This window comes from Stegostoma tigrinum, chromosome 14 (assembly GCF_030684315.1).
Source record: "Stegostoma tigrinum isolate sSteTig4 chromosome 14, sSteTig4.hap1, whole genome shotgun sequence".
NCBI classification, from domain to species: Eukaryota; Metazoa; Chordata; class Chondrichthyes; order Orectolobiformes; family Stegostomatidae; genus Stegostoma; species Stegostoma tigrinum.
This window is the reverse complement of record NC_081367.1, coordinates 53,423,357-53,438,967: the sequence shown is the minus strand read 5'-3', so window position 1 is coordinate 53,438,967 and position 15,611 is coordinate 53,423,357. Positions and strand designations below refer to the sequence as shown.

At 41.0% G+C, this 15,611-nt stretch overlaps 1 protein-coding gene across 5 annotated transcripts in view; it reads right to left on the bottom strand.

Moving 5' to 3' along the window:
- The window catches only part of LOC125457479 (multiple epidermal growth factor-like domains protein 6), a 299,945-nt gene that overhangs the window by 102,313 nt on the left and 182,021 nt on the right, over window positions 1–15,611 (bottom strand). For 3 of the 5 annotated variants that reach the window (XM_048541696.2, XM_048541697.2, XM_048541698.2), the window contains exon 5: window positions 2,144–2,266. The exons of the other annotated variants lie outside the window; for them this stretch is intronic. In XM_048541696.2, coding sequence (XP_048397653.1) covers window positions 2,144–2,266 — 123 coding nt within the window. The remainder of the gene's footprint in view (window positions 1–2,143; window positions 2,267–15,611) is intronic. 5 annotated transcript variants of the gene reach the window in all.

Here is a 15,611-nt window from a genome sequence, read left to right as displayed (position 1 = left end):
GATGGCAGCTTCAGGCAACCTGCTTCACTAGTTTTGAGGGTGAGATATTCACCCTTGCTCATGTCCCAGTAGAAAAGGTACAGGAAAATTCTGGCCATAGGAACTATTGCTGGTGGTTGATAAAGTTAGGACAAAGGGACAAGACCTACAATTAAGATTAGATTCCCTCTAGTGTGGAAACAGGCCCTTCGGCCCAACAAGTCGACACTGCCCCTTGAAGCATCCCGCCCAGACCCATCCCCCTATAGCCCACACACCCCTGAGCGCTACAGGCAATTTAGCATGACCAATCCACCTAGCCTGCACATCTTTGGACTACGGGAGGAAACAGGAGCACCCAGAGGAAACCCATGCAGACACGGGGAGAATGTGCAAACTCCACACAGACAGTCGCCCGAGCGTAGAATCGAACCCGGGTCCCAGGTGCTGTGAGGCTGCAGTGCTAACCACTGAGCCACCGTGCCGCCTTTCAAGAGTAAAATCAGGAAGCACTCTACTTGCAAGGAGTGGTACAATTTTGGATCACTGTTCTGTGAATGCCAGATATCCCTTTATATTTTTGATAACCAAAGCTGTGACTCTGATTTGAGATTAACAATTGACCAAGTAACTAGTGCAAATACAACTCACAGAACTGAAAGATAAAACTGAAACTATCCTTTCCCTCTTCATAATAGGGAAATATAAACTAATCTCCCACAGTATGCCTCAACAGCATAGTATGCTGGAACTCAAGCCCAGCTATTCCCAGGGTCATCAGAAAAGTTAACAATTTTATAAAAGTATACAAAGACACTGAAATTTCCTTTCATTTAAATCGAACTCGGCTCTCTGTACTTAACAATAATTACTACTTATTAGAAATTATGAATCAGGACATATAATTCTGTTTGTTAATCCCCTTATAAGACTCCCTTTCACACATATACTGACAGTCACATAAAGCACAGCTGTCATGAGCAGAGTGAAAGACTGACAAGGTAGTTCAATGGTCTCCCTACACAGAGATGACTGAGATGGTCGTTCGGTTTCTCAGATCCAGTTGCTCCTCAACCTTCCTTCTGAAAATACTTCCACTTGTTTATATGAGGCACAAGGCAACTAGTTCACACTTACAAAGTTTCTGTCTTATAGGTCAAGAGCCATAGATTACATCAACCGATGAAGGGAGATAAATCAGCATTATTCAGGCTGGACGAGTTTTTACTTCAAAGAGAAAGACAGCTCTTTCCTTCCCAGAAGTCTAGTGGCTTTTCACTAAACCTTCACACACTCACGCTGTTCAGTTACCTGGGAACTAATTACATAGCTGTTGGCAGGCAGAAGGCTTTTGTAATTGACAACTGGTCAATTTGCCAGATCAATCAGCTACTTGCTGCTGGCCAAATCTTCATTCATGAACTCTTGGCTCCAATATGTGTGAAACTAGAACCTCCCCACTGCCTGAACAAACAGCAATGCAAACAGTACTTACATTGAGACTCAGATAATTTGCCTTTTAAAAAAATGCAGCAATGCTTGCTTTTTAAATCAGTCTATTCCCATTTCAGTTCACCATCAAAAATACAGTAAAACAAAAATAGACAGTCTTTACATTTAAAGCTGTAAATTATTATCACACTGTAAAATGTGAGTTGCCAAATAATAATAAACCATACATCTTAAGCACAATCCTGACGAGACCAGGATGAAAAGCTTTAAAAGTTTCTGTCTTTTGTCAACAATATTCAAACACTGTCACCAATTTCAGTGATAATGGGAACTGCAGATGCTGGAGAATCCAAGATAACAAAGTGTGGAGCTGGATGAATACATTGTGCTCCTGAGATGCTGCTTGGCCTGCTGTGTTCATCCAGCTTCACACTTTGTTACCAATTTCAGTGTGTGTGTGTGCGTGTGTTTTGGGATGATTAATAAAGCTCTAATATTTGAACTAGACCCTAATATGTAGAGGGAGAATGGTTTTATGATAGTTGTGCCCACTTTCCAGAATCACCAAGTAAATATCATCAATATTGAGATTAAGTTATTGAAATTCTTCTTAAGCATGGTTACAGGGAATGTTCAGGATGTTAGGTTAATGTCTGCGAATTATCATACCCTCTCCCTGGTCTCTACCTTACTTATGATTCATACAACTTACCTTCACAAAATTTCCCATTAGTCGCTAATCTCTGCCCAGTCGGGCATTTACAATAATAGCTGCCAATGGTATTGCAGCACTGGTCTTGACAACCTCCATTTTCTGTGGCACATTCATTCACATCTGTCAGAAGGAGTAAAAAGAATGATTCAGTGATTATAAATGACTTTGATAAAAATAAAAATCGTGTTTGAATTGAACATGTGCTGGAAATAGACTGGCATTTTCAAATTAGTCCATTGTTGATCATTTTACAATGGTGTTTCAGTAATTACCATCTCACGTAAAGTTAATTAGTTGGGGGGGGGGTTAGCGCAGTGGTGGAAGAGAGGAAGAGAGTGAGGGAGAGAGCAGGGGAGAGAGAGAGGCAGAGAGAGCGAGAGGGAGAGAGGGAGTGATACTTTTACACTGTCCTTAGTCCACATCCCAAGTATCTACAATCGTTGGCTACATATAGGTAAAGCTGATAGCCAAGAGACCCCATATTCCTGACCACTACTGTGTGTCATTTATTCAATTGTGTTCACTAATTTCACTGAACAAGTGTCAGCACAGCCTTTACTGAGTATCGGGCGTACTGATTTGACTTGATTTGTTATTGTCACATGTACTTGGTGCAGTGAAAAGCTTTGTTTTGTATGCTGTGCAGACAGATTATACCATACAAAGTGCATGAGGGTAGTAGAACAGAGCGAGCTATACAATGTTATGGCTGCAGAGAAGGTGCACAAAGAGTGAGATCAAGGTTAAATTTGAAATTTGAGAGTTCCATTCAAAAGTGTAATAATAGTGGGGATGAAGCTGTTCTTGAATCTGTTGGTACATGTGTTTAAGCCTTTGTATCTTCTGCCTGATAGAAGAGATTGGAAGAGATTATAATTGGGGTTGGAGGGGTCTATCAATACACCCTAATCATAACGTTACATTGTAAATTTATTATGTACACATCCAAAAGGTGAACATGTCTTTGACTGATGGCACCATGGTGTAATTTCATCAAATATGCTCACAATCATTCTGCCTAAGTATTTTTTTTCTCAAAACTTGTGTGGCCAGCAGCAGCACATCTTTCAGGTTAAGTTTTGGAATGCGAAGTCATTCTTCCAAGACACTATCTATATATAGCAGACTCTATAATTAAACATGTCTGCCATTGCCACATAACCTTATGGGTGTCCCAGGTAGACATTCCCCTGGAGCCTCACTTAATTTACTATTTTAATGGCTCACAGAAATATCTGTGGAGTTGTGTAAGGCAGGTGCAAGGCACAGTGGCTTAGTGGATAGCACTGTTGCCTCACGGTGCCAAGGACCTGAGGTCAATTCCAATCATGGGCGACTGTCTGTGTGGAGGCTTCATGATCTCCCCGCATCTGCATGGCTTTCTGCTGGATGCTCTGGTTTCCTCCTACAGTCTAACGATGTGCAGGTTAGGTGGATCGGCCATGCTAAATTACCCATAGGGTTCAGGAATGTGTAAATTGGGGGCAGGGAAAATGCAGGGTTACAGGGATAGGGTAGGGAAACAGGTCTATGTGGGATGCTGTTTGGATGCTTGGTGTGAACTTGATGAGCCAAATGGCCTACTTCCACACTGTAGGGATTCTATGAATGCCTTCTTCCACATTTGCACGCAAACCTTGATCTCAACCAATGTTACAAAATTCAGTCTTTTTTTTTCTAGATACTTCATTCCAAGTTTCAGAACACAGAAATAATCTTAACTCTTCAGGAGTTAGCATTGAAACCAAGGCGTATTGGGTAAAAGCTGAAAATGTCATAGTGTTACAGTCAGAGATTTTTTTGTTAAATGCTATCTTCTGATGTAAAACAAAAGTAAGCTCTTCAATGATCTGTGAAATTTCCAAGTGCATTTTATTGTACTGTTAACGATCTAGAAGATATAAATTTGCGCTGAGCACCAAAACCATAGAAATAACTTATGAAGCTATTGCTATAACATGGTACCATTCATCTTGATGATCACAAAACTTCACTAAAAATATAAATGTAATAAATTAAATCCAGTCACCTGAAATTAAAGTAAAACACAAGACTATGAGGTGGATGTTGGTGCAGTGGTATGTAATAGACTAAGGAAATACTCTGCTGCCAGCTGCAAACACTCAGGATACGTAAGTGCATTTCAAGGTTGGGGACGTTATGAGCACTTAGATGTTTCACTCCCCTGGGATTACTAATTGCCCAAGTTGTTGAAGACTTAGGTAGTCATCCCTTAAATATTTATTCCACTTTACTAACTTTGATGCTTCTTTAAGGAGCGATTCTCCCACTGACAAATCTGTTCTCTGTTACAGTTTTTCTGAGACAGGACTGAATAAATGATCTCTAACCAAATTTTTACCATGAGCTTTGGTCAGTGCTGTTGAGTTTGTACCGTTGTCTGCCAGCCTATTGATAATTCATAAATTGAGGATTATAAAAATGTATTGGGCATTAGGCTTCAGCCAGACACATAACACCAATCATCTGCAAATTACAACTCTTAAGTATACCATAGTGCTGAAATCAAAATTAGCACCAGTAAAAAGCCTATGCATTCCATATCAAAAGTCTGGGATTATAAGTCAATTTTATTATGAAAGGTATTTTGCCACAAAATCAGAATAATCCCTAGCATTAATGTCATGAATATTCCTTTTCCAAGAATACAGATTACATAATTTTTTACAGAAGAAGGAAGATTTCAAATTTGGGTGGTAGCTAAGGATAGACAGCACAGTAGTGAAATATCTACCAACTCAGAATAAACATCACCACTCTCAAGCTAACAACAGGAAAACATGATAAATGAGGAGATTCTGATATACGTTGACATGAACAACCAATGAAGGGTCCCATCAGAGATAAATAGGGAATGTATTTTTCTTCTGTTTACTCCTCAATTAACTGGGATACATAGGCATGTCTAATGTGAGATCCCATAGACAAAGGAGCAACATAGATGTGCAAATTTGTGAAACAATGGCTAAGTTACCAGATCAGCAGCACATTACACATAGTTTCTGATACACAGTATCTATTGCTGTCAATGCAATTAAATATCAGGTCCTGTATACAACAGTGGAGACTAACGCAATGCTGGTTAGTTTGTACTGCTGCCCCAAGCAAATATCTAGTGCCAAACCTTTCCTCAACTCATTGGAGAAAAATCTGATTTCTAATTTAGTAACATCAATTCGCATCAATAATGAACTATTTTTTTTGAAAATCTAACTACATATCGAATGATATTAAACCAAAATCTTTGCAAATGCAGAAAATCACCTTGGGCATTTTAGGCTTTATAAATGAATTGAAGAAATGATATGGCGTGGCGAGTGGGTAATGGAGGGTGAGGATGTGATGGTTGCACAAATGTATAACAGGTCAAGAAAGCAGCAAGACAATTATCAAAAACTGACAGATGATAGTATCTTCAGGCTCAAGAAAAGTTTTTGTGTTCAACAGCATAATTTTAAAAAGATTCATGTGTTTAGGTTTCTGATTTAAGCACATAGAAACATCAAAACCAAAATGTTTTTGAAGAGCCCAGCGGCTGTCTGTGTGTTGGCTCATTACTTCTAGTCACTGCCAGATAGATCATGGACCTGAATTTTATACAGATCCAAGACAAAGTGCATTCCCCTTGCAGTCTTTCCTTTGGGGGCACTTGCCTCTTGCATTTGTACAGATAGTCACGGTGACTGTCAGCTGTTTAGTTACTCGTGCCCTCTGCATCTTGTTGTACTGCTCTAACAGCCTTTCTGCAATGCCTTGAAGCTCACTAATCACATCAGATCCAACCACACAAACAGGTTCCAGCTGGCTGAGTCAACACTTTTTTTTAGTGACAGTGCTAAAGCTCTGTTATTACAATATGTGTTTCTGTGCATGGACACGCTTCCTTAGGGTCTGCAAAGGAGCTTCTACATTTCCCTCACATTTCAGTTCTCATGGTTACAAAAACAAGAGTCAATCCCCTGGGAGGTTGAAAGAAAGATTGCTTTTTTTACACAAAAGTGTAAAAGTTACTTCTGATTTTTGCCGAGCAATTGATATTTATAACAAAGATGTGCCCTAACAAATTTTTATTGCTGTACAAGTCCCAGTCCCAGAAAGGACCAAAAATGCAAAGGGTGGCAGCCCATCTTTCACAGCCAAATTAACTCCCTTGAAAAGTTTCCATAATCCTTCCAATTCTTTTGTTTTTTTTAAAATTATTGTTATAAACCTGCGAAGCACAGTCAAGGACATAGATGAAAAATCTTAAGTGAACCTCAGATGGCATGGGTTAATGAACATTACACAGGAATGACTGGGTAGCATTGTTGCTAATATGCCAACTTTTCGTCTCTTGGGACTGGCCTGAAATCTCGTTGTTGCTGGAGACCGGGTGGTACATTGACAGGCTTGCAATGTTCAGCAGGAAATTCCCATGTGTGTTTACAATCCTTTTGCATCCTGACACAAATCCCAACCTCTCACATGTGTGGGTTGCGTTGATTATTCCATGCATTTTCCTGGTGGCCTGTTGGTTGAAAAGCATTAATACACAAGGGAAAGTGCCGGCAAAACTTGCTGCCATTTTTATACATGGGTCCGTAATGGGGTACAAGGAAAAAGATAAAAACCATGTGTTACAGAAAAGGATAGAGTGGGAGAGAAATTAATTACATCAATGCCACATTTACACTACATGAAGTATATGGTTTCATCATGATTCAGTAAGAGTGAACCACAATTTCAACAGCTGCTGTGAGTTGGAATTGACAGCACTCACACATGGTTTTCAAACTGCACTTTTATGATTGAAAACAACTGAAAAAAATGGTCAACAAATTGGGGGGAAAGAATGTGGTATGGCAGGCTATCAGAGCTTGTTTTAATTGGAAAAGTTAGCTATTGCTCCAAGTGCTTTGGATAAGCTGCTTTGACACTGTAATCAATGGATCTGTCTATTGTGTGGTTATGGAGAGAGTGTAATTGTTGTAATAAAAGGAGGGAGAATTTTGGGGTCAGAAACACAACCAGTGCTTTGATGCTGCTCTTGCTTAGAGAAAACTAATCATTAGATGCTCCTTCTGGTTTTCTGGCTGAACAGGGAGATTAGGCAAGATGATGCCTCTAAACCAAAAATGAACCATCTCTATTTGAAGGCACTCCAAGCAGCATTCATACTGGCACCAGTACTTGTAGCAATGTAAAAAAGTAAGAAAGTGGTACAGAGGGAAGACATGGAAAGGTTAGCCCCTGGTTCACAGGCTCATCTTTCAAGGTGATAATTGATGCTGTGCAGGTTTGGGAAGAAGTCATTTTTCCCTGTCGATGGAAGGTAAACGCCAATCAGGAAGGTGTAGGTCTAAGGTGAAGAGTTTGCCAGCAGCCAATAGGATTCTGAGATGATGGGAACTGCAGATGCTGGAGAATCCAAGATAACAAAGTGTGAAGCTGGATGAACACAGCAGGCCAAGCAGCATCTCAGGAGCACAAAAGCTGACGTTTGGGTCTAGGTCCGAAACATCAGCTTTTGTGCTCCTGAGATGCTGCTTGGCCTGCTGTGTTCATCCAGCTCCACACTTTGTTATATAGGATTCTGAGGACCTAGATTCAGCCTGGTAAAGTGAGAGTTTCCTGTAACACTCACCTGGCATCCATCACTTTCTACCCTCCCACAACCCTGCAGACACACCTCCCCCCCGTCCTCATCGACCTCCAGCATTCTCCTGTATTGTTCTCTAATCGACACATCTTGATGTCACACAAACTCCTTTCTCTTCAACTTCTTCCTAAAATTCCTATCTCAACAGATAACACTTGCACTACACCTTGAACGATTGCTGTCTCACACCCACTCTTTAAAATCACCCTCCACATATCTTTGTATTTAATCCTCAGCAGTCAGTTCAGCTCAATGCTTTGGCATTTTACTTTGCAAGAGAGAGTGTGCATAATGCCAGAAAGCGGTCAAAAACTGGACATGTGCTTGCAGTGTGCATAGCAAACATACTGCATATGCTTTAACCACATTTAAGGGGGGGCATTTTAGTCCAGTCAGGCGGGCCACTACAGTTAGTCAAATGGCACCATCCAATCTCAGTCCAAGTGGTAGGCTATGGTCAGTCGACTGCTTGCAGTGATCAAGATCTGGGATTGAACCATGGTCAGCCAAAGGGGATTAAGTGTAACCAGTCTGAAGTTTACTGGTAAGTCCATCAGGAGACTGCAGAGATGGGGGTTGGCCCACCTCCAGTCAGGAAAACTAGTAAAATGTTCCAAGTGAATGTAAAAAAAGGAGGAAACATTAGTAGAGATAACAAGGTGTAGAGCTGGAGGAATATGGCAGGTTAAGCAGCATCAGAGGAGCCAGAAAGCTGACGTTTTGGGTCTAGACCCTTCTTCAGAAAATTTCATTCATTTTCTTCATTTTCAGAAGAAGGGTCTAGGCCTGAAACATCAGCTTCCCTGCTCCTCTGATGCTGTTTGGCCTGCCGTGTTCATCCAGCTCTACACCTTGGTATCTCAGATTCTCCAGCATCTGAAGTTCCTAGTATCTCATGAAATATTAGTAGTTTGGGAAGATGGGATGCAAGAGAGCAACTCTCACACAACTGTGAGTGAAGTAGGAGTATGACCCCTGGTGGGAGCTGGGTGTAGTAGCTGAGCTAATGTGAGTGAGGTAGCAGACAGAAGATGGAGGCAGTTACCCTTGCAGACAGGAAAAGGAGCCTTCTTGCAGGATTGTTTTGTGTCCCCCCCCACCCCCCACCGCCCAGTAGACATTGCATCAACCAAGCTGGCTTTCATTCTTCAAGCTTTGCCTGGTGCCCTAGTCTCCTCTAGCAGTCAACAGGATGAATAGCTAATGAGCTGAGCAGTGGAGAACTGCAGAAGAAAAATACCAGGGTTATAGAAGGCAATTCTCATGAAACTCACTGAAATTGACACTGGCTGAATTTTCCCATCTTTTGCCAAACAATGGAATATTTCAACCCAATGTCAATTTCAGAAACTCTGTTCACCTCCACCTTTATGGTAACAATCTGTATCTTCCACTATCTTCCAGTTAATTTCTGATTTGCACTGGTGAACACTACTCTGTGGATTTACCTGGAGCTACAGCTTGAGGAGTCTGTCAAGAATTAAATATATCAGTGGCTTATACAACATATGGACATAAAAAACAAACAGCAAGAGTAAACCATGCACCCTGCTCTTCCTTTCAAAAATACCACAGCTGATCTTTGGCTTCAATTCGACTTTCTCGCCTGTCTCTCCAGATTCCCTGAGAGACCAAAAATTTATCCACCTCAGCCTTAAATGATAGAGAATCCACAAACTCTTGAGAAATGAATCTTGGCGTTCCACAACCCTTTGGTGAAGAAATTTCTCCACAATTCAGTCTTGAACAATTTGCCCCTTATTCTGACTCAAGGCTTCATTTTGTTAGCCAAAGACTAAAAGCAGGTTAAAGCATGGCAAATGAAACTTGTGTGACCATACAGTTTTTGTTTTCAGTGAAGGGAGATTCCATTTCAGGTGTGCAGTTTAAAAATAAATGAAAATCTCGCACCTTGAATTTAATTTTGGGTAGCACCCTGTTCACTGTTTGGCCTTTCAATCTTTTAAATTTGATTTCTTATCCAGCTCAGAATTTTTTGCCTTGATGGTCTCCTGATTCAGCTAGCTGCATAACTCCTCAGAGAAGTAAGATTGAACGATCTCCAACTAGCTCTTAATAGGTGCAGAAAGCTATGCATAAATTCTGCACGACATTAGCTATCTCAATCAGTGAGGTCATAGGAATTACTGATGTGGTAAATAGAACTTAGCATGGTGATGCACTATTGGAGTTCTGAGGTTGCAAAATTGACAGAATGTTGAAATTAAAACAGTATATCTACAAAGCCTTTAAAAACATTCATAATTATGAAATGAAAGGCATATTTTACTATTAGCACCATTCAAGGCAATTGCATTAAAAGCTGTAAATTTCTGTCTTGAAATACGATACAGACGCTTAGCTCCTGCATGTGACACAGCATTCTGACTGAAAAGTTTTCTGACCAAACTATCTGACCATAACAGTGAAATATTTTCACTCCCATGTTCTTGCTCCACATATCTGCAATACAGAGCCAACTTGCTCCTCACAGACTAAAATGCATCTACACAATTCAATAAAGACAAAGTTCCTTCAACTTTCTTTTTGCATTGTTAAACATTGGAATTTGATATCAGTGATGCCAACACTCAGTTACACCAATGTTCTAGCAAATGACTGGTACACGTGGAATGGTTTGTAAAATGCATTGTGGCCATTTAGCTGGTTTGCTGTTCAGTTGCTTTGTTTTAGGGTGCCAGTATAATGGACCTGTGAGGTCAAAGACTTGGTGGCTTCTCCAGCACGTTATTATTCAGTGCAGTTCCCTTGCTTTTGCCCTAGTCTGTTCACAGATGATGCTCTGTGAATCACATGACTTTCTATTTCATCCATGATTCAAGAATAATCATATTTTGCAACTAGCCCTCTGTTGTCTTTATGATATGGTTGGGAAAAAAAATCATGATTAAGACACACTGCAGCTTGAGAAACTCTAGTTAAAGTGTCAAGAACCACCAGAAATACTTTGAGGTATTTTCAATCAACCCGTACACAAAGAGAGCATCACACAACTCTGGAGCAGTTGGAACTTGAATCCAAGTGTCCATGGGCAAGGCCTTGCCTCCTTTGGAAGGGATTCTAAATCTTCACTATTAAAGATTGAATCATCTCCATCAGAAGTTGTTCAGTCATGGACTGCCTCAAAGGCTGCTCACCTGTCTGCAGTTGCAGCCCTTTTACTGGGATTACAAACCCCTGAGTTCATGTTGTTGCAGGAGCACCTCCTCACTGCCACAATTCCATCTCTTCATCGAGAGCGGGCTTCACAAAGCATCTGGGCTGCTCTGATCATCAATGTTTCTCAGCTGCTCAAAGCAACTCCTGCTGGTGTTTTCTTTCAACTCCACTTTCAGCTGCACTGAAATATCACCTGCTTCCAAGACTTCCTCGCAGCCCTAACTGTCTCCAGGAACCAATGATCTTCCATCAATTTCTCAGTTCCTCATGACGGCTAATGCTAACATCAGTAATGTTTACACCTGGAGCCTCATTTGCCTGTTTCTGTGTACCTGATTGACCAGCAGCCCAAAAGGGATAACCTTCTACTTTGAATATCTCCATCCAATATGGGGTTACATCACAGCTCTCCCTCATTGACTAAATGGGACTCTAACTCTTGAATTACTGTTCACTGACACTTGAATTGATCTGGATGACCTATGAAATTCTGTAAGAACGTCCAGCCTTGTTACTAGGTGGGAACAAAATGCTTCAAACACCAAAATACCTTGCGATTAAATGTTAAAATCTTGACAGATTGCCAGTCAATACAGCACATGCGAAAGTAAAATGAAAAGGGTCTTATCAGAGTTCCCAAGTTAGAATCCACGGTACAAAGCCTTAGGCATCTTTCTTTAGGATCGGTATTGCCAATTAACTCAAAACATGAAGTTTTTATCCAATATTGTGCTGCAAAAGTTGCTGATATCTTGTCGTGGGCACAAAGAAGAAGGAACAAGAAATTCTTTTCATTAACTGGATGCCTCACCGTCATCCATTGGGAACATCAAGCTGTCTCCTGCCCCTGTATCGTCATTGCCTTCCATTTGCTTATCCAATCCTTCATCAACCACAACCCCTAAGAATATTGTCAATGTATCACTGCATACTTTCACCTACACTGCCTTCAAACTTAAATATTAGCTCAAGAGAAAACAAAAGCTCCGAGACCAGTTCTCAACAGTTTTCACATGGGAGGAAATTGTACCTTTTAAATTTCCTGCCATGAAGATATTTCTTTCCTGCCACATAGATTGTGTCAAAGGAAACGGAGAGATTTCAGTGCAGAAGGAAGTCGGCTGATATTTCATGCCTGTGCTAAAAGGTCGACATGGGTTCTGGTTTAATGTCATTCACTTTTCCTGCATTCTCCATAAACTAATCGAATTTTCCAGGATGAATACAAAGGTACACTAGAAGCATTTAAAGCGAGCTGATTCAGCCAGGGGCTAACTTGTACATTATGGCATTAAACAGAATAAATGTTCCAATAGAATTCCACCTCACATCAGGGCATAGCTGCAGAGTGTGAAGAATAGATGGAGCCTGGAATCTCAGAATTTGCCCTCCATTTGCAAAGCTTCCAGCATTTATTAAAAACCATCATCTACCAATGAGTTTTGAAATGTGAATAACAAGTAAAGACAACAGGCTCTAAAATCTGTGGAGCTGGATGAATACAGCAGGCCAAGCAGCATCTTAGGAGCACAAAAGCTCACATTTCGGGCCTAGACCCTTCATCAGAAAAACGTCAGCTTTTGTGCTCCTAAGATGTGCTAGGCCTGCTGTGTTCATCCAGCTCCACACTTTGTTATCTCGGATTCTCCAGCATCTACAGTTCCCATTATCTCAGGCTCTAAAATCTACCTGATTATTTAAAGGTGAAATGTATTTGCATTGTAATGTTTGTGTCAGCATTAATTGAAACTCTTTTGAAACTGACAGATTCAGCAACTAGAATAGATTGCTACGTACATAAGAGTGATATACTGACTGTAGGCCTTATCAGGGCTTCCCAAAATGAAAGTCAGAAATTCAAATGGAGTTGCAAGCTGAGATTGCGGAGTCACGAGCTCTGAGTTAGCGATGACAGGCAACCCCTCCCCTGCTTTCATACATCCTTTCCTGGAAAGTTGACATCTATACATATATGTTACAGAAGCATCATAAGAACAACTACTGGGCATTGTTTCAACGTCAACACTGTATTAGTTCTTCAACTTAATTCCAATACATATTTATATCTGATATTGTTGAGCTGCTGGGAAAACATTGCTAGTAATTGTACTATGTAGCATGAAACTGAGCAATATGAACCACAAAGAATTCAGGTACATTTCAAGCTACAGAGGCAGCTAGAAAGATGTGAATTTCTTCAGTGTTCCTGTACTACAGGAAGGAGGGGATCACCAGACACATGAAAAGCCCAATATCAATCCTGCCACCCAACAGAATTGGAGGGATGGGTAATTAAGCTGACTGCCCAACTTCCTGCTGAATTCACCACTGTCCCCAGCTTAACCACTCAGCATTTGTTGTTGCATAAGGTGATTGCCACTGGCAGGAATTGACGTGACAGTTAGAATACCAAGAGGATTTTAACAACCAATCTAGCAAATGTCATACAGTCATACCTGCTAAAGATATTTAGCAACGAACAGCAGTAGAGCTGGAGAAACCCCATCAAAGGAGGAAATGGTTTCTTTGAGAATCAAGAGAAGAAAGAGCACTAGACTGGGTCCCATAGGCAACATGGAGACTCCCCTGATTAGATCTTCTGTTCGGTTCCCCCAACTATAATGCCCATTGACAACTCACTTTTAGTGATAAGGACCTTTCCTTCATACCACCAGCCTTCTGATAAGTGGAATCCTCTTCCCTATCAGGTGCAGCTTCCTGCAATAAGGTTAAGCAGGAGTCAAACATCCACCATGGAAATAAGATCCAAAAATGAATATATCTCTTTGCCTTATTTTCACCATCACTACCTCTGCCAGCTTCCACACATCACATTCACACCTGAATATTTGTAATGTGATTCCAGAATTTGGGAGGTGTCCATTAATCTTTAGAAGTTTCTTGCAGCAATTATTCAAGCATTCAGAGATGAGAGAATTAAAGAGAGAAATAAAACACATGCAATTGTTATTCATACTGTTGTGCACATTTTATTGCTTAAAATATTTGTACCTTGTTTTTTGTTTGGTTCCTTTATCAGCAAAATGGGAAAATAATTCTCCACTCAAATAATTCTTGTGCATAATCACTGGGGTTTAATTGGTGAGTGTATCAGGAGCATTTTCTCAAGATGGTCGTCTTCCGTATATGTGGTACTTTTGCAGCTCAGATCATAGACCAAAGGTACTTTTTACGTCAGCTTCAGGTCTTTGCATTACTGTCACCAGTCATCCTCACAGTTTAGAAACATTCACAAATATGTTCCAAGTAACATGAAACAGTCTTTGGGTGGAAACTATAATCATCCACACAGTGTTAAAACCTAAACATGACAAGCTCTCTTCACCTCTACTTCCAGAAAGCTGCACGGAATCCCATGTTTGTTCATATTTACATTTGTATTACTAATAGCTTTGCTGTCTAGAACATGACTGAGTATTTGTTAATGTGATTTCCTTATCCTTCCTTAAAAAACATTTCACCCTCACTTGGGAAAATGTAAGGCTTAAGATCTCAGAGTAGAGACAGAGAAAACCCCACTGTAAACAGTTTTTGGACTTCAACAATGAAGGAATTTGAAAGAAAAATTCACTTGTTTCCGATATTTAAGCTCAGTATAGGAGGTATACAGGAAGGAAAGAATTATGCTGCTATGTGGCTAACATCTAATCACCTATTCACTCTTTGTAGCCTTTGCTTAGGCTTCTCAAAAATGAAATTGACTTCCGTTCATTACAACACTCGAGAATTTCAGAGCTTTCTCAGCAGGGGACGACTTAAAAAAAAACACATTTAAATCTCAGACTGAAGCAAAGTAACATCTGCCGGATCTATCAAAAATAGAGTTATGAGACAAATAAATAATGGGAAATAAGAAGAATCAAATCAATCCATTGATGAACATTCCTCCAGAAAGAAAAACACTGGGTATTCTTTGACATTACATACTTTTTAACCAGAGATAATGGGAACTGCAGATGCTGGAGAATTCCAAGATAATAAAATGTGAGGCTGGATGAACACAGCAGGCCAAGCAGCATCTCAGGAGCACAAAAGCTGACGTTTCGGGCCTAGACCCTTCATCAGAGAGGGGGATGGGGAGACGGAACTGGAATAAATAGGGAGAGAGGGGGAGGCGGACCGAAGATGGAGAGTAAAGAAGAGAAGTGGAGAGAGTATAGGTGGGGAGGTAGGGAGGGGATAGGTCAGTCCAGGGAAGACGGACAGGTCAAGGAGGTGGGATGAGGTTAGTAGGTAGATGGGGGTGCGGCTTGGGGTGGGAGGAAGGGATGAGTGAGAGGAAGAACCGGTTAGGGAGGCAGAGACAGGTTGGACTGGTTTTGGGATGCAGTGGGTGGGGGGGAAAGAGCTGGGCTGGTTGTGTGGTGCAGTGGGGAGAGGGGACGAACTGGGCTGGTTTAGGGATGCAGTAGGGGAAGGGGAGATTTTGAAACTGGTGAAGTCCACATTGATACCATTAGGCTGCAGGGTTCCCAGGCGGAATATGAGTTGCTGTTCCTGCAACCTTCGGGTGGCATCATTGTGGCACTGCAGGAGGCCCATGATGGACATGTCATCTAGGGAATGGGAGGGGGAGTGGAAATGGTTTGCGACTGGGAGGTGCAG